Here is a 27,048-nt window from a genome sequence, read left to right on the forward strand (position 1 = left end):
AGCATGGTTGGTCCCCAGATGGGGTGCAATTCATATGATAAGTCCCAGAAATGGTACGATCTTCAACGAGAATCAAGAGTGATAAGTTGTTCTAGGCATACAATCGAGCCAAGCTTGTGAATGTGCGAGAACTTGTATTTATAAATTTATTTATTATATAGTATGACCCATATCCTCTTAGCCAATCCATTTGCAATAACCAATTCCTTATAGAACCATCACATATTTTCGTGAAATCGTGCCATGCATGCTACACGTTTGCATGCATAGCTTAGTCACTAATTAAGCCTACTCATCCCTCCATTATAGTTAGTAACTTAGAATGCCAAATCATAATCCTTTAGTTTTTGTACGAAGAGATCTCTCTCTTTGTCATCATCTTCAATTGCTAGTATCTTGGTTTTGTTGTCCACCTGTATTTATTTGCCACTTATCAACCAACGCTTAGCCACTTGGACAGTCAGAAACACTTGTCGAATACTCTAATGACAGATGGTTAGTCATGTACACTTGGCTCTCAAACCCGTGAGTCATTAGCCATGCATTTAACACCCTTCATATCGGCTTTCAATAGCCGTCAAAACCCACCAATTAGGAGGAAGTTTCAGCCACTTCTTTTCCCTATAAATAGCAAGCCATTCCACAATCCCATTCATATCATCTCCACCCTTCTTTAGTCAGGTTGCATGCATAATATTGTCTATATATGTATATGTATATGGTAGAGAGAGCGATTAGAAAAGAAAATAGAGTGGAAAAAATACATGACATTAGGAGTGATCAAGGAATTTGTTTAAATACATGGAGCTTAGCTATTTCAGTAGTGACGTGGATAAGTACGTGAACCTTTGCTATTCTGATAGTGACGTGGATCTTTGTTTTAGCTTTGGAATCCAAGTAGGGGAAAAGGCAGACCTTTACGAAAATTGATTTTATTAAATTTCGTGAAGTGTTATAATATTCTTGATCTTTTTGGTTGATTAATGTGATTGGATATTAATTGGCCAATTACTTCAGTTAAGTGTTTACTTATTATTGGTTATGGAATTAGTGCTGGAATGCTATTCGTTAAGAATATACTGTGATACATGCAAAAGATGAAATAACATTTTTTGTGCATCACTCATGTTATGAGATGTGGCTGGAACTTCAATGTTGAGATTTGAATTCAGGTAATGAGGGTAGTTGGAAAGGATCTTTTGTGTAGTTGAATCTATTCATTATGAAACCAGTTCCAGGCGAGCTTGGTATGCACATTAGAATATGATATCAACAGGAATTGTCGATATGGATGATTTGGGCTGGAGATCAATGAATTAGATAAGATGACTAGAAAAAGTGGTTTATGAACTTGCGATATTATATGGGGGTTAGTTTATATAATAGAACATTTGAACGACCTCTGCAAGGGTAAAATGAATGGTATGGGACATGCAGGTCCACGTATATTATTATATAAATTAACAGGGGTAGCCGAAGAGGTTGCATTGCATTCATGCATTATTATCAATAATGATTTGATGTCATATCTCAGCTCGACTCCGCCGTAGCATGATATTGTCTACTTTGGGATTACCATTCCCTCACGGATTTATTTTTGCGAACTCAGATGAGAACTTCCCAATGGGTCACCCATCCTAGGATTGCTCTCGACCGAACTCACTTAACTTCGGAGTTCCAATGGAATCCGAAGCCAATGAGTTCCCAAAAGGCCTAGTGCTATAGGGAGGGGAACATGTACATATAAGGCACATCACCCCATCTCCGTTGGTCGAGCTGAGATATGGCAATTTGGTATCAGAGCCACTATGTCCCTACTGACATAGATAGTGGAAGAAGTGCCCTAGAAATGGTGAGTGTATCCCTTCATAGTTTAATTTTCATGTACACAATATTAATTTGCAACTAATTGGTCCTTATGTATTCCTTGCATAGGGTGACAAAGCAATGGCAATTTAAAAGATAAGAACTACGCCCAAAAACCAAACTTTTAAGTTGCACCATGCTTGGAGCATCCTCAAGGATTGTCCGAGGTGGGAACTGATGCAGACCAACAGGGGGAAAAGTATTTGCTAGTGAAGCCTCAAGCGCAAATGTTGGCAATCAAGGTAATGATACGGTGACCCCATCTTCTTCTTTTTCAAGGCCCTAGGGAAGAGATAAGCAAAAGGAAGCAAAGAGAAAGGGTAAGATGCAAGAACTGATTGGTGCAACACTTTGTTCCGGAGTTGAAATTGACATATTATGAACATTTGAGCAAGCCATGTGATAGGAGCATATTCATGCGACTTAAATGGCTTGTTCTCGTACATTTACGTTATGTTTCTTTAGTTAGTTTAGTCCTTTATGCTTCTTTTGTGTGTTTTCAGGATAATAAGACGTGTTTGACGAAAGGATGCATTGTGGAGTGTTTTGGAGCACTATTGGGCTAAAGATGGATAGCTTATGCTTGGAGCCCAAGTGTTGGATGAAATTGAAGGCCTTATAAGCACTTGAGGACACAAAATAATGGCCCTAACCCAATTACATTCACCTTGCCTTGGGCTTAACACAAACACCATTCCTTGCCATGCAAGGGGGAGCAATTTGGGTCCATTTCATGTACTTAAACCCTAGCCCAATCCACAATCACTTCAAAGCCATGCAAAACCTTTCAACACCCTTTAATCATTCCCCTTTAAGTTATGATTTTATTTCCTAACCCTACATGCATTATTTATTAGCATCTTCACATGCATTCACACACACTTCACACAAACAAACAATTCAATACCGTGCATTTCCACAAACTCATTCAACACATGCATTCCCTTCACATTCACCCACATGCACATTCAATCATTCACTCATGCACCCTTTATTCTTCATCATTGCAGCCACATTTCCAACACATGCACCCATCTACATTCACTTTCCTATGCCGTGCACATTCCCTAACATTTCCAGCTTTTCTTCATCATTATTCCCCCTTTGTTCCAGCCATTTTCAACCCACATGCATCCTTTATTCTTCATCATTCCAACCATGCAAATTTAATCATTCATTTCATCCCTATGCCGTGCCTTTCACATGCAATTCCAGCATGCATTCACATGCATTTTCAGCACCTACACACTTTGCATTTCCGCTTCCTACTTCATCATTTCAGCCACATAACCAACAACACACTACACAATCATTCAACACATGCATTCACATGCATTTTCAACACACTACACAACACAAAGACCCATCCTGAAAATCAATGCCGTGCCTTCACACACCATTCCAACACCTTCACATGCAATTCCAGCTTTCACATGTTTTCCTAGCTATTTTTCCATCATTAATTAGCCACTTGCATCCTAAACAAACAGCCATATACACCTCCATTCCTCCTATAAAAACCCTTGCATTTTCATTCATTTGTCATTCATTCACTCCCCATTACATCTCATTTCCATTCACAACACTTCACACAACACAAACACAACCCTTGTGCCGCAAATCCCCTTCCATTTCTGTGCAGTTTTTCTCCTCCATTGCAGCCATTATCCAACCACTTCCCATCCCTCCAAAACACTTCACATAATCCCCAAAGCTCACCATAGACCTTGTGCTACAACAACGAGGAAGAAAAGAGTGCCTAAACGTTCATACAATTCAAGTTTGAGTTGTTGGAATGTTTAGGTGTTTCTTTGATTTCAAAGTTTAAATTTAATTCTCTTTGTTTTGTACGTATGAGGAATGGAAGAGAAGAGTGCCTAAACGTTCATACAATTCAAGTTTGAGTTGTTGGAATGTTTAGGGGTTTCTTTGATTTCAAAGTTATGAGGAACTAAACCCCCTTTAGCTAGGGGGTGATTCGAAACTATGTTTATATTTGCAATATGAATTGATTAACTTTCGTTGGAATTTCATAAGTTGTGGATTCAATTTGTTTAACCGTTTGATTGATAACTTATTTATGAATGTTTATTAAGAATGCGCGCTTAATTTTCATGCATGAATATGACGCTAGAATATAAGTGAATTTCACCTAATCGTTATGAACTTATATTCACAAGTAGTGGAGGTTGCTTATAAACAATCGCGTTAAATGAATTCTTGGCACGAGTTTCATGCTCATCATAGTAACGAATGCCTCGTCAACACTTATAGTTTTCATAATGCTTAATGATCTTTGATTGTATCTTTATTGTGCTTTTCACGTAAAGGACTTTTGGAGAATGTGGTGAATTGCGTTGCGCTAACCCATCCAATTCATTAACTTAAGGAGAACTTGACGGTTAATTTAAGCGGACCTAATTAACCCGGAGTGTTGAGTTTCACAACTTATCGAAAGACCAACTGAGAATCAATATTGTATGCAAGTGTAACATGTGTGGAGAAGAACCCCTTGGCTATTCCATCATCCATATCTTCATCACATTCATATTTACGTTTTGCCTTTAATTACAATTTGTCCATTTAATTTAATCTCGTCCAAACACAATCCCCCCCATCTTTTGTTAAGTCTTAATCATTCGTATTTGTTTTATTTTTGTGTTTTCAAGTATTTGAAGTCTTGTGTACTTGTTTTGAGTTGTTAAGTAAGTTAAGTGTTTTAAAAATTAGTTTTATTTATTTGAATCAAGTGTTTAGCACCCCTAGTTAATCCCCGGTTAGAACGATCCCTACTTACATCATTACTACAATTGTCACAAATAGGGTTTAGTTTGTGTGCGTATAAATCTCGCATCACCATGCATATAAATTAAAAGTACACGTCCACTATAAAACAATCCTTTGACCCATGTAATTCAAAGTCTAGTGAATGGTGAACCAAGACTCTTTACAAAAGTTAAACATAAGAATTTGGCATTTCATACCTATGAAGCCCATCATTGTGTTTACAAGGTTATCACCCAAGTGGAAGGCCTTCACGTTCACTCCTAACTCCTTGGATGTTTCCTTCCTCCTTGTCTCTTTGCTCCTTGAATCTCTACTCCTTGCTTGTTCCTTGGCTCCTTAAGGATTTGGTGAATAGGATTTCCAAAGCTTCCAAGGCTGAAAGTCATAAGTCTCCACACCAAGGATAAAGTGCAAAATGGAGATGGATGATGTCACGCCCCAAACTCGAGGCAAATGGAAAAATAAACACCGCTTCTGGCGTGCGAGTAAAAGTAAATATAGAACAAAAAACCAAACTTCTCTTCTATAAATAACTCCAAAATCCTTACAAGTGTACAAGATAATAAAATCCTTTGTCTAACATAACCTCAGCTCGTATACCCTTCTTTAATCTTGTACTGAACCTGCAATGTCTAAAATGTATAGGGTAAGTGAAACTACAGCTCAGTAGGGACATAAATCTTATCAAGGATAATTGTCAAGGCTAAACCAAGTGTCATGCTCACATAAATCAACTATAACATGTTATCAAACATAAATTATTTATCATGAATGCATCTTAACTTCAATTACCCAACCTGTTAATCTATATAATAAAGCACGCGAACCTACATGTCCCATACCATGTATTCATGGCAAATCATTTATGTTTGATAACATGTTATAATTGATTTACCTGAGCATGACACTTGGCATAGCCTTGACAATTATCATTGATAAGATTTATATCCCTACTGAGTTGTGATTTTGCTCACCCTATACATTTTAGACCTTGCAGGTTCGGTACAAGATTATGGAAAGGTATACGAGCTGAGGTTGTGTTAGACGAGGGATTTTAAGGATTTTATTATCTTGTACACCTGTAAGAATTTTGGAGTTATTTATAGAAGAGAAGTTTGGTTTTTCATTTTACTTTTACTTTTACTTGCTCGCCGAGCGCGGGGTTTATTTTTCCACCGACCTCGAGTCCGGGACATGACAAAATGGTATCAGAGCATAGGTATTAGACACCCTTGGATAAGAATTGTGGGAGAAGATTAGCATGAGCTAGATGGGTTTGAATTTAGAAAAGTTGTAAGATTAGTTTTTGGAAATAAAGGTTTTGTTGGCCTGTTGATATGTAGAGTGTATGAAATAGGCTTGAATGTGAAGTCAGTTTTTGCACATGATCTTTGCAATTGAATTCATATGTGGATCTTTTGAGAAAGGAAATTAAGTTTGATCCAAAAACGAAAAGGATGAAAGTTAAGCAATGCATGCATATAACTTTAAGATGAATTTTTCAAGTGAAATGGGTTCAAGAGTAACTAAAGGATGAGAGAACTTGAAATGTAGACTTGAGTAAGAGGTAGTGATCCTTACCATGGAAGAAGTAAGAAATAAACTGAGCATGTGGTTTTAATGTTTTTGTCATTTAGAGAGAGATATGACTGCTATCATTTTTTTAAGTTAGGTTACTACAATGAAAAATTGGAGAAGTCGGTGTGTACTCAACTCATTTGACTCTGAACAATGAAGCAAATAGGAGTATATAAGTAAATTCTACAATAGGTATTTCTCTAGAAAATTTGTCAATTAGTTAAGGGAGAAGAAGCGAGCTTAGAGTTAAGAATTGAATGAGACGAGAATTTGATGCGATATAGAGTTTTGTATTTCCTAGTGTTGTCATGATCTTGAGTAATGGACAAGTAAGAAGAATTTTTATGCAAAGAATCTTAATATAAGTTCGTTACATGCGATGTTGGAATGATTATTTTAGAGATGAAAATGTTACAAACACTTGGATTTCGTTACTCGTGTGATGTAAAGGCGAGTAATTACAAAGGAAATTCAAGTTTGAACAAGTCTATGGATTACTAAGTTGGATAGATGTGGAGTTAGCACTTAGTAGTCATGATTTGGCGGGAGTTGTAAGAAACTAAAGTGTTTTCATTGGAGAATTAGCATACATATGATTATATATGTAGTGAGTATCATTGAACAAATTGCCAGATTTATTCCTAAGATTATACAAAGAATTATGATCACTTTGGATTTGTAATTTTGCAATTGAGTTATGAATTATTATATAGCTAATATGAGCTCTAGGAGTTAGGCTTGAACTCAGTGTTGGTTCACAATTTTAGAGAATCACTAGCAAAATTATTGCTATATACAAAATCATAATTATGAAAGAGAATTAGTGCTTCAATATGAGGATTTGGGTATTTATATACTAGTCAGAAAAATTTGAGAGTACCTATATTGATGCAGAAGAGTATTCTACATGTTTCAGTGTTGAAGAATTCAAAAGAAATGTATAAATATGTTGTTGATACTTTGTATAATGATAATTAGGCTTGAATAAATAGTAGAGATGATGAAAGATGCTCTAAGAGGAAGGATGAACTTTGGTTGTCTGTCAGCTAGTTTGATGAAAATATGGGGAGTTTTGGGAATCAAAATTAAGATCGAAAAGAGAGCAACTGTATTATAATATCGTCCATACGGAAGCAGAGTAATTGTCAGTGGATAAGGTTCTGTTAATTTTAAGAAGAAAAAGAATTGAAGAGCTGAGGGTTTTAAAAGAGAATGAAAATCACAAGTATACACTCTTAATGATAGATGTATAAAGAAAGAGTGAAAGACAGTAGAGAAAGGGAAAGTGGGAGTGCCATAATCAAGTGACTTGGAATTTCATAGGATTGAATAGGAGATTAGCCTATTTAAATTTGGACGTGGACTACTACTTGACTAGGATGCAATTACTGGAATGAGAATTGTGTTGAAGTTGTCTTGTGGTTAGAATTGAAATAGAAGAAAAATAAATTAGTTCAAGGAAAGTGGAGTTAAGTCTTATTACTGAACCACAAGAAATAATGGGAATAAAATTGATGGGGTTTTAATATTGATAGGAGCATATTTATGCGACTTTGTTAGCTTGTTTCTCTGCATTTAGTAAGTTAGTTTCTATTTATTATAGTGATTTAAGCTATTTTCGTGTGTTTTCAGGTTCAATTGACAAACTTGGCAAGAAAGTGCAATTTGGAGCATTTTAGAGGAGTTTTGGCCTTGGAATGGATTGCACATGCATGGAGCAAGGTGAATGGACGAATTTGAAGATCAAGAAGGGCTAGGAATGTGCTTAACATCTGGAAGAATTAAATCAAAGACTTGGAAGATAAGGAATCAGCTACAAGGAAGGAACATTATCCAAACAACCTTATCTTATCCAAACCTTATCCAACCTTATCTTATCTTATCCTAACCTAATCTTATCCTAACCTAATCTTTTCCTACCTTAATTCCAGTTGCAAAGAGGACTCATTTTCACATTAAATCACCTAAATAAGTTCTGGAAGCCCTATTTTCAGGCCCTAAGTTTATGCCGCATGTAACCCTTTTAGAAGTTCTAGAATCTGCCACAAGGACCATTCCTCATCCTCCCTGGAATCTGATTGAGTGTGTCCTTGTTCTTTGGCGATTTGGGGTCCTAATTCCTCTCATTTTCAGCCCAATTTCATGCCTTCCCCTCTCCCTATAAATGTATGATGTCGTAGCACTCATTCACCACCACCCTTTACCATCAGATCACCATACCATCCACCACACCTCAAGTGCCTAAATTCAGAAAATCCCTATTGTGCGCAGCAAGGAAGGAAGGAGGAGCCACCTGGAGCCGTGCTTGCCATTTAAGATGTTGGATTGTTGGAGCATTTCTAGGTGTATTCTATTCTTTGTTTTCAATGTTTAAATTTAATTATCTTTGTTTTGCAAACATGAGGAACTAAATTCGTTTTAGTTAAAGGAGACTTTGAAACCATGATTATATTTGCAATATGAATTGATTACTTCCAGTTGTGATTTCATAAATTGTGAATGCAATTTACTTAACTGTTTGATTAAGAACTTATTCTTGTGTGTTGATTAAGAGGGTCCGCTTAGTTTGCATGCATGAATTTGATGCTAGAATATAAGGGAGTTTCACCTAATCGTTATGAACTTATATTCATAAGTAGTGGAGGTTGCTAGTCACAATCGTGTTAAGTGAATTCCTGGCATGAGTATCACGCTGTTCATAGTTACGAATGCCTTGTTAATGCTTATGATTTTCACAAAGCTTAATGTTCTTTGATTATATCTCTATTATGTTGTTCATGTAGGGGACTTTTGAAGAATAATTTGGTTGACGATGCGTATTCCATCCAATTCAATGACTTAAGGAAAATCTGAGAGTTAATTAGTGTTGTTCACGGTTAATCTTGGGTGTTGAGGTTCATGGTTTATAGGAATGATAACTGGAAATCGATTTATATCCTTATGTGTCATGTGTGGAGATGAACCCTCTAGCTAGCCATTCACCCATATTTCACCCAATTTCGTCCAAGTTGTTTAGAGTCTTTAAAATCTATTTGTCTTTACTTTAAATTCGTCAAAAAACCCAATCCCCTGTACTTTGTTGTGTCAAATTAGTTAGAATCTATCCAAACTTATGTTTTTAAGTGTTTTGTGTCAAGTTAAAAGTAATTTTCGTCCAAATCATCCTTTAGTGTCTAGTTTGAGTCTATTTGATTATTTTCTATTGTTTTGAGTCTTTTTAGTTTGTTTTGAGTCATAAGAGTCTAGTTTTCTGTTATTGAGTCTAGTTTAGTGTTTTAGAGTTTAATTTGAGTAGATTAGCATCCCTTCTAATCTTCGGCCTAGAACGATCCCTACTTACATGCACTACAATTACAGTGTTTAATTTGTGTGTTAGAATATATCACATCAAATTTTGGCGCCGTTACCAGGGATTAGTAAAATTGCTAATCCCTCTGTTTGTTTGTTTATTTTTTTCTTGTGGTATTTGATTTAGCTTTATTTCTTTGATTTCAGGAACTAGAGAAGCAAGACATGGCAATTGCTAATCTTCAAGCTCAAATGGCGAATCTTACTTCTCAGTTGTCATAGTATACCGAAGGATCCACAATGCAAAGTGTCCCTACATTTGGTGCTTTTTATAGACAAGAATATCAAGCAAATCAACATCCACAAATAGGTTGGGAGAATGTCAATACCTGGGGTTATCAAGATCATAATCAATCAAGGAACAATTTCTTTTCCAACATCTACAATTCAGATTGGAATGATCATTCAAACTCTATGTGGTGGGAATCTCAACAAGTTCAACATGAAGGATATTGGCAGCCATATGAGGCGTTCTATTCAAGCCCTATGCAACCACCATAGCCTCCCCCACAACAATCCCAACCAAATTCAGGTTTGTCATTGGATTATGATAAAATTCTTCCAATACTAACTTCTTTAACTCAGGATTTACAAAATCAAACCAAAGAGATGCAAAATCAAGCTAAAAGGGTGGACGAATTGAAGAAGCAAATGGGACAGATCGTAGAATTCATAGGCCAAATTCAAGAACAAAGTGAACTCTCCAACTCAACTATTGTAAATTCAATGGGAGATTTTGAAATCACTGAAGCTATCACCTTGGAAAGTAGTATTGAGGTTGGAGCTGACCCAAAAACGTCCAAACACAGCCCGAACGTGGATGAAAAGTTGCTGCTCAAGGAAGATGAGGATGCCAAAGCCACGACAAGGGTAGCACCACCCTTGCCGCAGCCTTCTAAGGCTCCTACGCCATCCAATTCAGGTAAGGTTGTTCCAAATTCAATTCTTCCAAACCCTATTCCACCAAATGTCCCTATTCCGTGCAGGTTCATGATTTCCAAGGAAGAAGAGAGTGAAAAAGACATATTGGAAGCCCTTCCAAAGGTGCAAAGAAATTAAGTTCCAGAATGTGTTGAATTGTCCAAAGAACTTTGTACAACAAGAAGAATGATTCAAGAGAAAGAAGTGGGTAGGGAATGTCTAGAATTTATCAAAGAAGATATACTTGAGACAACAATTCCCAAAGAAGTTGGATTTTATGACACAGGACAAGTCATAACTCTCAAAACACCAAATCTGGCTGAATTTTCTAGTCCTACAACTTTCGAAAGGGGTGTTTATTCTTGAGTTCATGTCGAAGGACACAGGTAAGCTACCTCCACGAATTTCAATTTTGTTTTATTCTAATATGTTGTTAATGATTCAGGCACCCACTCTAGAATTTAAACCATTACCGAATCATTTCAAGTATCACCTCCAATTCAAAGATCAATTCCATGCCATGGGACCTAGGGGAGCTTAAAAGGAGGTATCGTCTGGCTGGAAGACGCTAAAGCAAGTGCTTATTGGGAGGCAACCCATGCGTTCAAATAAAGAAGACCTAGGAATCTATGGCTCCACAACCAAATTTGCGTTCCTAAACCTTACTCTTTATTACTTTAATTTTGCCGTTATTGTCGTGTTTGTTAGTTGTGTTAATTGTTTGTTTGTTTGTGAGTCTATGTTTGAAACATTGAGGACAATGTTTGGTTTAAGTGTAGGGGGTAAACAAATGATTTTTCATTAATTTTTGTGGGATTTTATCACTTATCACTTCTAAAGTTGTTATTCACTGTTTTTAAGTGTTTTTAGTGTGTTTTGAGGTGTTTTAATGTGTCTTAAAACGAAAATCCAAAAATTTTGAAAAGAAATTCGAAAAAGTTTTGAAAAAACCCATAAAGAGTCGTTTTTAGAGTCGTTTTTGTGTGTTTGTTTGTGTATTAGGGTACCTTCCAACACAATGATGAGGATTTGGTTTTTAATTGCATGACTGTTAAAAAAAGTTACAAACATGGATGGAAGTTTGATATGCTCATTGGTTTATGCTTAGTTGTAGTTGTTATTTACGAATTCACATGTAATCACAAAAGGAAAAAAAATCAGTTTTTGTAACATGCTTGAAGGAAGAAACTCAAACTAACGCTACAACCCTGAGCCTTGAGCCTAAACTTTATTTGGAGAGTTATTAATCTTGATGTTTTTGTTTTCTAAAGTCATTGCATGATCTCATTATTTCTTTGCTTGGTTGCTACTTAGAATGCGTTTCATCACTATAGCTCCAAATACTAGAAGTCATGCCCATTTCATTCAAAGCATGATATTGATTGCATAACATACAATAAGATAAAGTTGTTTAGTTAAACCAAAGCCAAAAAGCCTTACCCTTTGCATATGTATTGTAGGTTTAACCCCTTTGAGCCTTAGTTAGCCTGTTTTCTTTGTTAACCACATTATCCTTACCTAGCCTAGAATAGGACTATCCATACCCTTGTTCTTAAAAGTATAGTGGAGCATGACTTAGAGGGAATCCCTTTTGATCTACAATTTGCAGAAAAAGAAGTGTGGGGGAAGGTGTTTTTCGTGGAAATCTAGGAGGTTGTACGTTTTGTGTACCAAAGAAAAAGAAAGGGCACGAAAAAAAGAAAGAAAAAAAAAGGGAAAAAGAAGAAAAAGTTAAAGAAAAGAAAGAAAAAGAGTTGAAAATAAGTGAGAATGAACTCACAAGTATTGGTTGTTGAAGAAAGGGTCCAAAAGTTTGAATCTAGCCCTAATTGATGTGTGAATCTTCCTTTCGTGTTTAAAGTTTGTTTCTGCATTCAAAAGTGAATTCTAAGTGTTTATTTCATTACTTTGCTTACTATTGCTTTAAGAACTTTTGTTTATCCTTAACTTTCTTTGTTAGCCAATACCTTAGCCCCGTTACAACCCTTAGACTTCTATCTTGATTTTTATGTGTTTCAATATGTGGAGTTTAAAATTGGTATGAGCATATGGTATCCCTGGTTCTCGCGTCTAAGTAGTGGCATTCTATTCATGAGATCATATAAATGTTAATAATTCTGGAAAGTGCCTTCTTTGTTATAACATATGTGAGTGCTAGTTTTCATGCTTACATCAATCTGCTCGCATATACCTAGTGTAGGGAGTGTAGTCGGAAAATCTGTGTGAAAATAGAGAATATATCCGGTGAGGAATTGAGTGATTCTCTAAGGCCTGTTACTACAATGAAAATGTTGTTTTAATTGATTAAATGCAAGCTAGTGAGTGATGACTACGGTTAAGTATATGCCTAAGGGTAGGGATAGCTAAAATCTATGGGAGTAGTGATTTTTAACATGTCATGTTGCATTCAAAGTCCCTGAGGCAATTGTTGGAAGGTTTAGGTTATGTTTTGTTTTCTTTGTTTTGCTCGAAGACTAGCAAAAGCTAAGTGTAGGGGAATTTGATAGGAGCATATTTATGTGACTTTGTTAGCTTGTTTCATTGCATTTAGTAAGTTAGTTTCTATTTATTATAGTGATTTAAGCTATTTTCGTGTGTTTTCAGGTTCAATTGACAAAGTTGGCAAGAAAGTGCAATTTGGAGCATTTTAGAGCAGTTTTGGGCTTGGAATGGATTGCACATGCATGGATCAAGGTGGATAGGCTAGGAATGTGCTTAACATCTGGAAGAATTAAATCAAAGACTTGGAAGATAAGAAATCAGCTACAAAGAAGGAACATTATCCAAACAACCTTATCTTATCCAAACCTTATCCAACCTTATCTTATCTTATCCTAACCTAATCTTTTCCTACCTTAATTCCAGTTGCAAAGAGGACTCATTTTCACATTAAATCACCTACATATCAGGTTCTAGAAGCCTTATTTTCAGGCCCTAAGTTTATGCCGCATGTAACCCTTCTAGAAGTTCTAGAATCTGCCACAACGACCATTCCTTGTCCTCCCTGGAATCTGATTGAGAGTGTCCTTGTTCTTTGGTGATTTGGAGTCCTAATTCCTCTCATTTTCAGCCCAATTTTGTGCCTTCCCCTCTCCCTATAAATACATGATGCCATAGCACTCATTCACCACCACCATCTACCATCAAATCACCACACCATCCACCACACCTCAAGAGCCTAAGTTCAGAAAATCCCCATTGTGCGTAGCAAGGAAGGAAGGAGGAGCCACCTGAAGCCGTGCTTGCCATTCAAGACATTGGATTGTTGGAGCATTTCTAGGTGTATTCTATTCTTTGTTTTCAATGTTTAAATTTAATTATCTTTGTTTTGCAAACATGAGGAACTAAATTCGTTTTAGTTAGAGGAGACTTTGAAACCATGATTATATTTGCAATATGAATTGATTACTTCCAGTTGTGATTTCATAAATTGTGAATGCAATTTACTTAACTGTTTGATTAAGAACTTATTCTTGTGTGTTGATTAAGAGGGCCCGCTTAGTTTGCATGCATGAATTTGATGCTAGAATATAAGAGAGTTTCACCTAATCGTTATGAACTTATATTCATAAGTAGTGGAGGTTGCTAGTCACAATCGTGTTAAGTGAATTCCTGGCAGGAGTATCATGTTGTTCATAGTTACGAATGCCTTGTCAATGCTTATGATTTTCACAAAACTTAATGATCTTTGATTGTATCTCTATTATGTTGTTCATGTAGGGGACTTTTGAAGAATAATTTGGTTGCCGATGCGTATTCCATCCAATTCAATGACTTAAGGAAAATCTGAGGGTTAATTAGTGTTGTTCACAGTTAATCTGGGGTCTTAAGGTTCATGGTTTATAGGAATGATAACTGGAAATCGATTTATATGCATATGTGTCATGTGTGGAGATGAACCCTCTTGCTAGCCATTCACCCATATTTCACCCAATTCCGTCCAAGTTGTTTAGAGTCTTTAAAATCTGTTTGTCTTTACTTTAAATTTGTCAAAAAACCCAATCCCCTTTACTTTGTTGTGTCAAATTAGTTAGAATCTGTCCAAACTTGTGTTTTTAAGTGTTTTGAGTCAAGTTAAAAGTAATTTTCATCCAAATCATCCTTTAGTGTCTAGTTTGAGTCTATTTGATTATTTTGTGCTGTTTTGAGTCTTTTTAGTTTGTTTTGAGTCATAAGAGTCTAATTTTCTGTTATTGAGTCTAGTTTAGTGTTTTAGAGTTTAATTTGAGTAGATTAGCATCCCTTCTAATCTCCGGCCTAGAACGATCCCTACTTATACATGTTTTAGAGTTTAATTTGAGTAGATTAGCATCCCTTCTAATCTCCGGCCTAGAACGATCCCTACTTATACATACTACAATTATAGGGTTTAATTTGTGTATTAGAATATATCACATCAAATATTATATATGGTGAAAATAACACTATTAGAGAATTCTTATTTGCTTGACATGTATTAAAGTTGATGAATTTTTGGAGTTGGATGATCTTATTTCAGTAGTTTAATTAGTATGCATAAGGTTATCGACCATTGGAATACAAAACAAAGGGCTTATTATGCATTGTACTTATTCTCTCCTTGTTTTGGAAGCTAAGTAGTTATTGATATGTACAAGTTTATATGACTAAGGGAAGTAATTATTGGAGCTAAGAGTGTCTTGTACACAAATATCTTTGTGGCTTAATGAATATTATTGGTGAGTCATGAATTAAATGATCTAGTTCCTTAGGCATGAATATATATGACGTCTGTGTATTACCAACTCAAATTGAACAACTCCAGTACCATGAATTATCCCTATGGAGTTTTGGGTTTGTAGGTTTAAGAACTAAATTTACCAATGTGACGTGGAATTTAGTCTCCTAGTAGAAGTACATAAGATGAAATTATTGGAGAATGTAAGATTATTGTCCTTGGTAAATTAATACGGGGTTGAAGTTGTTGGTTAGTAGAGGATTAGATTAGTGAGATCATTTGGAATATTGGTTGTTTAGTGGAATCATGGAATTAGTTTCAGATAAAGTGATTGTCACATCCCGGCCTGGGGCGGATCACTTCCTGGGCCCGCTTCACCACCGTAGCACGATATTGTCCACTTTGGGCTTACCATTCCCTCACAGTTTTGTTTTTGGAAACTCACAAGCAACTTCCCAGTGGGTCATCCATCATGGGATTGCTCTAGCCCCCTTCTTGCTTAACTTCGGAGTTCCTACAGAACCCGAAGCCAGTGAGCTCCCAAAAGGCCTCGTGCTAGGTAGAAATAGGAATATACATTTAAGGATCACTCCCCTAGGCGATATGGGATGTCACAATCCACCCCCCTTAGGGGTCAGACGTCTTCGTCGGCACACACACGACCAGGGTTAGGCTTTGATACCAAATTGTCACATCCCGGCCCGGGGCGGATCACTTCCTGGGCCCGCTCCACCACCGTAGCACGATATTGTCTGCTTTGGGCTTACCATTCCCTCACGGTTTTGTTTTTGGGAACTCACGAGCAACTTCCCAATGGGTCACCCATCATGGGATTGCTCTAGCCCCCTTCTCGCTTAACTTCGGAGTTCTTACGGAACCCGAAGCCAGTGAGCTCTCAAAAGGCCTCGTGCTAGGTAGAGATGGAAATATACATTTAAGGATCACTCCCCTAGGCGATGTGGGATGTCACAGTGATAGATTACTGTAAAATTTTAGTTTTTCAGTATGTGATTTAGTGGTGACTCTTCAAAGAGGATTTAATTATTTTGGATTTGGAGATATAAGTATTGCATGTACGAATTTATAGAAATACTTGGAAGAGTATTCACTTTAAGTTGAACTCCTTTGAGGATATTTGAGATGAGATCTTACAAATTGATATTGATGACATAATATTTGGAACACGCTAGTTGACAATAGTATTGTGATACACTTGTGGGATAAAGACTTCAATGGTTCTTTGATTACAAAGTAAATATTGCATAGTTGAGAGTTGACAATGCAAATGGGGATTGGTGATGGAGAATTTCCTAGAGCTTACCGCTAGTTGCAATATATCTTTTCTTTTGAAGGTGACAGGAACAGAATGGTGGGGTTTAGTTCAATTCATATTTTAAGAATATGGATATGAAGAAAAAGAAAATATATGGTGATGGCTTCCTATCGTTATTATGAATTTGATTTAAGGAATTAGTTAGTATTAAGTTTCGAAGAAGATATATTAATGGAAATTAAGGGTTGACAACTGATCATTCATGGTTTGTTGTGGTTCACTTCTGGACTTCAGATTTTGGAAGAATACATTTAGGAGTGATAGTAGACGGTGTGCATGGCTGGATGCTTATGAAGAAATGAAGCCAATCGAGAATGGATTATGAATACAATTGATGTTAATTAAGCTTTTGAATAATTCTTGCATTGGTGGAGATTGAGAAGATTCTTTGTGCATTCAAATCAGTTATAGAAGATAACTGATTTTTCATGGTTTATAGTACTACTCAGTAAGATGGTAGCTCTTAGATTAAGTGTTCGAGACATTGTTGTAAACGATAAAGATATTGTCAGGTGTTGTAGTTGTGCATATTAAGCAAGGGTCGAATTGCTATACAAAAGTTTATATTATCACGTCTGAACTTAGAAATATAGGATTTTCTAAATTTTGAGAACGAAATTTGTTTTAAGGAGTGTAGATTGTGAGACCCCGAGAATTTCTTAGCAAAGAAGAGAAGTATTTGAAAACTTTTTTTTATTGAAAAGGTCTTGTATGAAGTGTTGGAAATGTGCCCTAAAACTAATCATATGATGATACTTTACGGACATTTCACAAAGTTAAACTAATGTAGTTTAAATGTAAAGGGCAAAGATTATTGTTTGAGCCGTCTCATATAAATGTTATATGCTTAAACGATAAGTCCAAGGAATATGTGATTGGAAGAATGCGATCTAAAGAAGTTAGATTCATGAGACCATTCTTTCGTTGACACATCCTAAACGTTCCTGATCATAGGATTGTCAATTGGGCATTGACAGTCCGTTAAGATCAGTACGTGCTATGTCTTCTCTCAGGGAGAGTGACTAGTCTCGAGTCATTGGTGTGTGTGACGTCAAGACAAGTACGTAGGTGCTCAATAGAGAATGAGTTCACTGAACACGATCAACGAAGAGTTCTCATATTCATGTCACATGAGAACTCATGGTTGGGATAATGCAAATTAGTCTTTTGACCTGAGGCATCACAGTTGTCTTGTGGTTAGGTCCTTAATCTTTGATTATGTCAAAGTCACTTCATCAGGAGGGTGTCCACGGCATCGTTGGGGTTAAGCCACTTAGCCATGGAGGCAAGTGAATGCGCAACAAGGGATCTTTAACCTTCAAACTGTTTGAGGGAGAATACTCTATGATATGATTAAGAATCTTTGGCCAAAGTATGAATGAGATTTAGGAATGTGTTCCAAATCACATTCAAGGTAATCATATAAGCACAAGACTCACATTGGATAGTAGACATGAATAAACTATCAAACCAAACAATGTGGTCAAGAGTATTGTATTAGAAAAAGACCGTATTGCATTTGTAATCCTAAAACTGAATAGGTTCTCCACCTCTTCTGATTAGCTTGGGTAACCATGACATGCTGCTAGGCGTCAACCATGGTTTGTGGAAGCCCTAAAAGTGTATTATCACTAACGGGAGAATTGAAAGTAAGTTTCAATTCACAATCGATTAGAAAGAGTTTTAATCGCCCACTGCCTCGCTAAAAGGAACCTAATGGATCGTTCACCGAGTAAGGTAGAGTTTGAAGAAACAACGGAGATGAGTAAGAATAATTAAATGGTTTAATTATTTATCTAAGGCTAGGATTAATTAATATGTTAATTAATCAAACGAATAAGTTCGTTAAAGACCTCGGGTTAGTTTTGGGCCGCAAGGCCCAATGGGATTTGAATGTCAAGCCCATTAACTCAAGTTGTATGACAACTTGAATAAACAAAGGGCTTGAAAGCCCAATAAACCCTATAGGCCGGCCATGTTAGAAGAATAGGGCTTTTGGTCCATTAGGTCACTTATTTGAAGGGACTATATAAAGGACTTTATAGCCTAAAATTCATTAAGGGTTGTTTTTGGGGAAAGGATGAGAACACAAGCTCTCCTTTCTCTCTAAAATTTCGGCCACCTTGGAGGGATCATCTAGCAATCAAACTTCTCCAAGGTCACTCATTTCTTCTTCATTATGCCTTGGTGATGAATCATTAGAGGTTCTCAATTTTGGGAACTTTGGAGAAACCTTTTTCATCCATCCAAATCCATAGATCTAAGATGCAAGGAATGAAGGCCCTCTCTTTGGGTGATTAGCCTTTGTTTAAATACAAAGAGGAATCTACAAAGGTATATATTTCAACTCACTTTGTTTTGAGTTGATTATTGGTTCACCATTTTACTAGGCTTTGAACATTCATGGGTAATGTTTTGTTTTTAAGTGCATGCTAGCATGATTCCACCTTTAATTTGTTAATTGCATGCTAATGATGTTGCTTAAATGAACATGTCATCTTCCAAAATAATCCTTCATGAAGGTACCAGAAATTATTATGAGCTCGTAGCATTTTTGAAATATTGTAGAATTTTTCAGGTCAATGGGTCGAGGGTCCACTCCAACAACACTAATACTGTCCCTACTTAACCACCTACACAATCCTCAGGTGTGGGGTTTTATCACAAAAGGCCTTGATGTTAGTTAGAGTGGGGTAATTCTATTTAAAGTGCTTTCTCTCTTCCCTCTTGGCCGATGTGGGACAATGGGTGTTCCAACACTCACCTACACGTGAGACCCCATTTTGTGGGTCACACATGGAGATCCACACATCGGCAACCACGTGGAGCCAAGTCGGGGCTCACCCATCATGCCAGGCCAAACGGGGACCCACCCAATCACGTGGCATCTTTGGCCTAAGTGGAGCCATCACGCGGGGCCAAACAGGGACCCACCCAATCACATGGCAGTATGGGCCCGTCCCTTGGCTCTGACACCATGTAGAATTTTTTAGGTCGACGGGCCAAGGGCCCACTCCAACAACACCGATACTGTCCCCATTTAACCACCTGCACAATCCTCATATGTGGGGTTTTATTACAAAAGCCTTAATGCTAGTTAGAGTGAGGTAATTCTACTTAAAGTATTTTCTCTCTTCCCTCTTGGCCGATGTGGGAAAATGGGTGTTCCAACAAATGAAATTAGAATTTATAGTTGGACAAATGAATTGATGACACATGGCAGCCACTGAGTGGCTAAGTTTGCCACATGGGATTAACCAACATGCCAGCACAGACATTTGTCATGTTAGTAGAGCATGCTAGGTGGAAAGTGATTAGATGAGGTAGTCAAATTGCTACACAAATATAAGCAGGAGGTGGCCTTTCTTTACACGTGGAAGTCTAAAAGTTAATCAACCTTTCTACAAACTAGAGGTGGCAGTAAGTTTACATGCATGCAAAGGAGATGCAAGTGACTCATGGTTTTATTAGTATGACGTGTTTGTATCAGAGAAACTATTATCCAAAGTGGAGATAAAAATATCCAGCAGGTGACTTGCTTAGTGCCCAAGCCTTTATCTGATTGGTCATGTTTAGATCAGAACCAATATGATGTCAATCTACACTAGTTGGCATGTAGTTTGTAGCGGCCTCCTATTGCTATAAATAGGAGATCATCTCCATTTGTTTTCCAAGAAGAGTTAGCATGCAATGCATGCTCTGCAGCTCACGTGTATGTTTATACTTGTATGCATACCTACACACATATATATAGAGAGAGAATAGAAAATAAAGGAGAGTAGAAGAAATATATGGTGTTATGAGAGATTGAGGAGCTTCCTCAAGTACGTGGAATTTAGCTCTTTCAGTAGTGATGTGGATAAGTACGTAGAGCTTAGCTATTCCGGTAGTAGCGTGGATCTTCATTTTAATTGGCTAATTGCTTCGGTTAAGTGTTTACTTGTTATTAGTTATGGAATTATTGTTAGAATGCTATTTGTTGGGAATATATTGTGATGCATATAAAAGATGTAATGATATTATTTGTGCATCATTCGTGTTGATGTGGTTGGAACTTAAGTGTTGAGACTGATCTGGAAATTAGGGTAATTGGAAAGGATTTTTTGTGTAGTTGAATCTATTCGTGCACATTAGAATAGGATATTGGAGAGATAAATTGTCGATGTGGGTGATTTGGGCTGGAGATCAATGAACTAGATAAGATGACTAACAAAAGCGGTTTATGAACTTGGGATATCTTATGGGAGTTAGTTTGCATAATAGAATATTCAAACCACCGCTGCAGTGGTAAAATGCACGGTATGACACTTAATTTAATATTGTCAATTTACTGTGGTAAGGTTATATCCCCACTGAGCTGTTAAAGCTCACCCCTCTATTGTTGTGCAAGTTTACGAACTAGACATTCAAGAGGGTAGGCAGGATGAGATTAATTAGATGTGAGAATAGAATGTTTATTTATCCATTAACTGTAGAATTGTAAAGAGTTCTTGATTTGTTTAAGAATCATGAGTTATTTTATAAGAGGAAATTTATTTTCCAACCCGTTTCAATTTCCTTTTAATTATTTAGTTTTTAACTCGTGTTTCGGATTCGGGTTTGAGTTTTTATTACCGACTTAGGATTCGGGGCGTGACAGATGATCTAGGAGAATTGAATGTTAGTGCAATTCGTCCTAGATGGCTAACCTCCTTAGAAGAAAAGAGAGAAAGTGTATCACTCTTTGCCTCAAAGAAACCCCTAATGAGGTTAAAGCTAGAACTTCACTTCTATATTCACTCACAAGTGAGCAAATTAACTTATGGGTATTGAACAAATCCAATCTCAATCCATCCCGAAATACAAAAAATATTTTGGGCATACCGAAATTTCGGTCCTGGATCAGTCTTCGAAATCCCATCCCAAAAGGGATCGGTTCAGAATCTCGATCCAAACCAACCATACTTAAAACCAGTATTGATAACTGCATATCCTCTCTTCTTCTTCTTTTTTTGTCAAAGCATATCCTCTCTCGATAATACATATATTTGGAGTCCATACTATTTTCAATAGGAGTGGAAAAAAAACCCAAAAATCCCGAACAATCCCGATCCCGTCCCTAAACCAAACCCAAAAAATGCCCGAACTGAACATCCATAAACGTTCGGTACTCGAAATCGAATCGGTCTTGAAAATTTTGGTATGCGATTTGGTCTTCTTTTTGTAATGATTCGGGAATCCGAACTGAACTGATATATTACATTTATTTATTTATAATTTATAATTTACTAATTACTTGGACCATTAGATGCTTGGATTGGTTGAGATATAATCTCAAGCGTCCATTGTAAATTAGGTTGGAACCCAGACATCTTCCTCTCACATTCATTCTCAATCTCTCCAGACTTCAACACTCCGCAGCACTCACTTCGAATCTGATCATCTCTCTCAATTCCTCCTCCATCCGCTTAACTCCAACTGGGCACTGAGTCACAAGAAAACCACACACAATCAAACACACCCTAAAGGTATGGATTTTGTATTTTTGGGTATTCCGTGTTTTTTTTTTCTTCAAAAAGTAGTGATTTGGGGTTTTCGTAAAACTAATGGCTGGGTATTTTTTGCGTTTGGGGTTTCTGGGGTTTTCTGGGTTTAGGGTTTATGGGGGTTTCTAGGTTTTTGGATTTGGGCATGTTTGCAAACATTCAAAAAACCCAGTGAGGGTTTGAAGAGTGGAGGGAGAGGACTCTATTTTTCTTGCAGGTTAGGGATTCAAGATGCAAAAGAGTTACAGTTGTAGGAGGGATGCTTTTGGTGGGGCCACCAGTGGCACCGTCAAAATTGGTTATGATTCTAGAGGCTGAAAAAAAGGGTATTGGATTACAGAAGCTTGGAGATGGAATGACTAATGAGGTTAATTAATTTGGGCTCCACGAAACTTAAAAATTGTAGTATGTAGTTGTAATCCGATCTATCACAAACAGATGGACATCTTTTATTCTTTCCAAAATCCAAAAAATTTAAAAAGCCCAACAATTTGGGCTTGAACTACCAAATAAATAAATAAAGGCGCTTGAAGGCACAATCCTGAACCAATCCGAATCCTAAAAAACTTTCGGGCTTCCTGAAATTTAGGAATCCCGAAAATTCAGTTTAGTTTTGGGTTGTAAAATTCCATCCTAAAAATTATTGGTTTGCGATTTGAGCTTTAGGTTTCGGTTCGAGATCCCGACCGGAATCAACCCTAATTTTAAAAGAAACTTTAACGAAAAACTCATAGTACTGTTCATTTTAATAAAAAAAATCACATTTTTATATTAAAAAATTAATCATGGTACTATTTATTTTATCTTTTATTTTATTTTTATCATTAAAACGTAAAATTCTCAAACATTTTTCATTAGTTTCTGTAATTTTCAACGAGGAGAATGAAGGCAACCATGTTAAACTTGACTAGATCCGAACACCCGTTCTCGCTTCCGTATCCGTGCCTGGTAGCGGTCAAGCGTGAAAAAGAGACACTAGGGGTGTGGGCTCCACAGTGGGCCTTAAATTCAGTCCGTCCAAGCAGAATCTCCGATTTAAGCCGCTTCAGTCGGAGAGTTGTGAACGAAAGAAAACTTAGGAGGGAGGGAGACTGAGGGGGAGAGAGAGAGAGAGAAAGAGAAAGAGAAAGAGATGGGAGTGACCAAGGAGCAAGTGAAGTCTTCACTGACGTCAAAACTGAACCCTGCACATCTCGTAAGCTTCTCTCTGTTCTCTTTAGATTAGTTTTTAATTAGGCGAACTTCAATTAGCACTTCACTTTAGATTCTTTAATATTCTTTAGCGAGGGATTGGACTTGTCTTGTGGTAATCTAGGGTTTTATGTAGGTCCATTATCTTATAGTAATTGAATTTTAAACATGTTAAACAGTTTTACATTGGTTCGAATTGTTTTCGACATGTGCTTGATTGGTTCGAATTGTGCTCCAATGGTTGAAGCTGCACGACATTGATTTACGGTTAAGATCGTTTAAGAGGTCAATCTGATCAAGGGTAGTGCTAGGCATCTAAATGTATGCACAAACTTGATCCACGGTTGACACCCAACAAGTCCTGTAATTGTTGCGCTAAACTACGTAGGCTTTGATAAAATGAATCAAGATTTGGTCAAGTAAGATGCAGCGTGGAAGTGGCTTATATTGGCTAACATATTTTACCTGTAATAGTTGCTTGTCTGATTTGCTCTTCCGTTTATTAATTTATAAACATAAGAGACCCTACAAGGTTACAAGTTTGGTGCATCAGCAATCCTAGTTAAATTTTAAAGACATTTCAAGCTTTTGATTGTATTTGCTTTATTTTAATTGCTGCTAAGTAAGAAAACATGGAATTTTTTTATAAAGTCGATTGATTAACTTAGGTCAACAGCCACTCTTTGGCCTTGTAGTATAGTTTCAATTTTCTTTGCTGCAGCATAAACTCAGCAAAACTACTCTTATAGTTTTATATCTTCCTTGCCATGTCAAATTTCTCCCATTCAGACATTCCATTTAGATAATGATGCTACACAGATGAGCCACTGAACAAAGCGGAATCGAATTAGTGAATGCTACTGCCAGTGCCTATTAATTTGCAACCCTTAGATTTTTCAGTTCTTAACATCATTGTTTGACCAGACCATTATTTCTCTTTCCAACATTATGGTGGTGACAATCAAATTGGTGAATGCTAGTGCCAGTGTGGTGCTTTTGGAAACATATGATCCAAGGCTTTATTTACTGAAAGGGATTACTGCGAGCGGTTAAGCTACTTTGGCATGCTCACTGGAATCGGGTCTGCAGAACAACCACTTGAATTAAGATTTTCAGTTTGCTAGTTGTAAAAGTTAAAAAGTGGAGTAAAAATAGAGAAATCTGTGCTTTATCCTGTCCTTTAGAACTGATTGCTGTTATTATTTTTTCATCTTTCATGGCTTATGCTTTTTATTGTAAAAGATTTTGTGGAAAAACTTGCATTGCAATCATTTGTTTTTTTTTTTTTTGTTTTTTTTTTTTTTTAATTCTGTCCAAATGCTTTGTGACTCTGTCATTTCTTGTTTCTAATTTATTTTTGAACTTTTGTGTTTCAGGAAGTAATTGATACATCTGGAGGGTAAGTTACTTCGTGCAATTCCCATTTAATTTATGAAATTTCTGAGTGCTTATTTTCTCCCTCATCTTTATATTTAATTTAATGTCCGTGGTTGTCAGATGTGGTGCTAGCTTTGCTATTGAGATAGTATCAGAGCAGTTTGAAGGAAAGAGGTTGCTGGAGAGGCATCGGCTGGTAAATTCATCGTTAGAAGAGGAGATGAAGGAGATTCATGCGCTCTCGATAAAGAAAGCTCTGACACCAGAGCAGTGGAAACAACAGCAGGAGTCTCAAGTATCTAAACCCGCCCCGTGAACAATATTTCCAAAGGTTTCAAGTTTATATTGTAGCTGGTAAGAATATATTTCGAGTGTGCTGGAAAATTAGATGAAATTTTCTTTTTTACCGTCCCAAATTCTATGCGGTGTGAGAATAAGTTGGTAATTATTCTTCCAGTTTGTATGTTATTGTGGATGCTTTGTACTTTTATCTTTTTTTGGTTTGCTTTTTTTTTTTCTTGTTAGTGTTGGACAAACTTGGACTGGACATGGTCAAGCCCAGCTATATTTGGCCGGAACCGATTACTTGACCATGTCAGTAACCGATTCCGATGAATTGACAATGATCAATTCACTGACTACACGGTGCACACAGATATGGTTCATGCTTGATGCAAGGTTATGATGCAACGAAGGCTTAAGATTTGCCGTTAATTCTATATGAAATGCTTGTTATTTGAGAACTTCAAGGCCCCTTGATAATTATTATATTTTGGGTGAACTGTTGATTTAGTCCATAAATTATCACTGCAAAAGGATTTGCAACGTAAAGAGGACCTTCAACTCAACACACAAATCAATGCTCTATGAGAACCCTTCACCTTTTGAGAAAAATACTAACTGCTTTACTAATTGTTAGCACGAATACAGTCTAGTTCGACAAATTTGGGTTGACATTAGACAGACAACTATTGCCTGGTTAGACGAGGTTTCCGGAGGCAACCAGCCAAAGCAATAGTTTGGTTAGACATCGTTGGAGTTGTAGAATCAGTCTGCTTAGGAGCCTCGACTACTCGGTTAAATAGCGAGTTTCTTAAGTCTAGCTCGTTAACTACCTCAAGTCTCACTGGCAAATAGTCCTTGATTTTCTCACAAAATGATGCAAAATGAGGCCACTTTATTAGTCTTCTAGCAAAAGTGGGGTGTTTTTATTAGATACTCCTAAACCACATTTAGATTTCGGTATATCAACAGTCGAACCACTTTTACAATAAAGACACTCATTTCTTTTAAATATCTGTGTCCCTATAGTTTGATACTAGTTGGGCGGATCTATGTACTTACCAATATAGTCGAGGTTGCAAAACTTGGTGCACAAGATCCAAAGGTTTGCGATGAGTTACATAACCTAGCTTGTCTTTAGGTTATAGAACCCAATGTCGAGAATGTTTATTCCTCAATAAAAAACACTCGATTCAAGGGTCAGAATCGCATTTTACCACATCCATTACATTCAAGACATTCTTCCAACCGAGCTCAATAGCGAATTGGCACGCTTGATCAACAATCAACCATCGAAGGATGTAGTTAGCTCCTTATTTACTTCGGCCTGCACACCATGTAGGTTATGTAGTTTTTAGGGTCAACAGGCACACATGGAAAACATGTCTACTACTGTTAAACACTAAAGAAACTTGATGTTGGAACCAAATTTGTGCATATCCATGGACGAAGGTGAAATCCAGTTAGAGTTGCCTATGATCTTCGACAATGGGAGAATGAGGTTGATTGGGGTAAAGGTGTGGTTGAATCCGAATAAGACTGCCTACATATCTCCAGGAAGGAGAATTTAACCACAAATGTAGTTCTAAGAAAGAATGGTGTGATTTGCAATACATCGTGATCCATCCTTGAGGAATAGCTTAAGGCAGGACATTAAGAGATGAGTTCTCCATGGATCTGTCTATGCATAGACGGTGACGTATGAGAGATGAGTCTTTATTAGGCATGAGATAATATGTGTATAGTATTCATATGGAGAAGATGAAGAGAATCAGAGTCTTGGATCATCAAAGACTTAGTGAGATAAATTCCTAGGTTAAGGTATTTATAAAGATCTTGAGAGTCCTTGTAGGGAAAATGATTCCAATTAAATCAGGAGAATATTTAGGAGAAAACCTAGGATAAGATACCCAATCATCCTAGAATCGTGATTACATTGCCTAATCTCCAAGATATCTTGATTTGACTTGAATCAGTATTTCCTTAGGAGACAAGTAATATCTTTAATAGGTTTTTGCCTAACCATGGTTGTCTAAATTTGCTTGGTATTCTAACTCGTTTGATTTGCCTGAACATTAAGGCTAGTTCGACCTAACTAAGGTAGTCCGGAAATCCAGTAGACCAATCTGACTAAGATGCCTATA

The 27,048-nt window shown here is 36.9% G+C and overlaps 1 protein-coding gene and 1 pseudogene across 1 annotated transcript; both read left to right on the forward strand.

The window, feature by feature from the left end:
• Positions 1 to 1,783: 1,783 nt before the first annotated feature.
• On the forward strand, positions 1,784 to 10,866 carry LOC148690540 (uncharacterized; annotated as a pseudogene).
• A 12,125-nt stretch (positions 10,867 to 22,991) lies between these two features.
• On the forward strand, positions 22,992 to 25,365 carry LOC137716945 (protein BOLA2). The gene is made up of 3 exons (XM_068456288.2): positions 22,992 to 23,249; positions 24,622 to 24,644; positions 24,743 to 25,365. The coding sequence occupies exons 1-3, from the start codon at positions 23,187 to 23,189 to the stop codon at positions 24,936 to 24,938; spliced, it is 282 nt and encodes a 93-aa protein (XP_068312389.1). The 5' UTR covers positions 22,992 to 23,186; the 3' UTR covers positions 24,939 to 25,365.
• The last annotated feature ends 1,683 nt before the right edge of the window (positions 25,366 to 27,048 follow it).

This window comes from Pyrus communis, chromosome 15 (genome assembly GCF_041283825.1).
Source record: "Pyrus communis isolate YQ-2024b chromosome 15, ASM4128382v1, whole genome shotgun sequence".
In the NCBI taxonomy this organism is placed as follows: Eukaryota; Viridiplantae; Streptophyta; class Magnoliopsida; order Rosales; family Rosaceae; genus Pyrus; species Pyrus communis.

Bases quoted from the DNA above. Each gene is read 5' to 3' on its own strand.
- LOC137716945 (XM_068456288.2), top strand. From the start codon at position 23,187: ATGGGAGTGACCAAGGAGCAAGTGAAGTCTTCACTGACGTCAAAACTG. The intron at 23,250-24,621 runs GTAAGCTTCTCT...TTTGTGTTTCAG, and splicing joins AACTGAACCCTGCACATCTC to GAAGTAATTGATACATCTGG. The intron at 24,645-24,742 runs GTAAGTTACTTC...CGTGGTTGTCAG, and splicing joins GTAATTGATACATCTGGAGG to ATGTGGTGCTAGCTTTGCTA.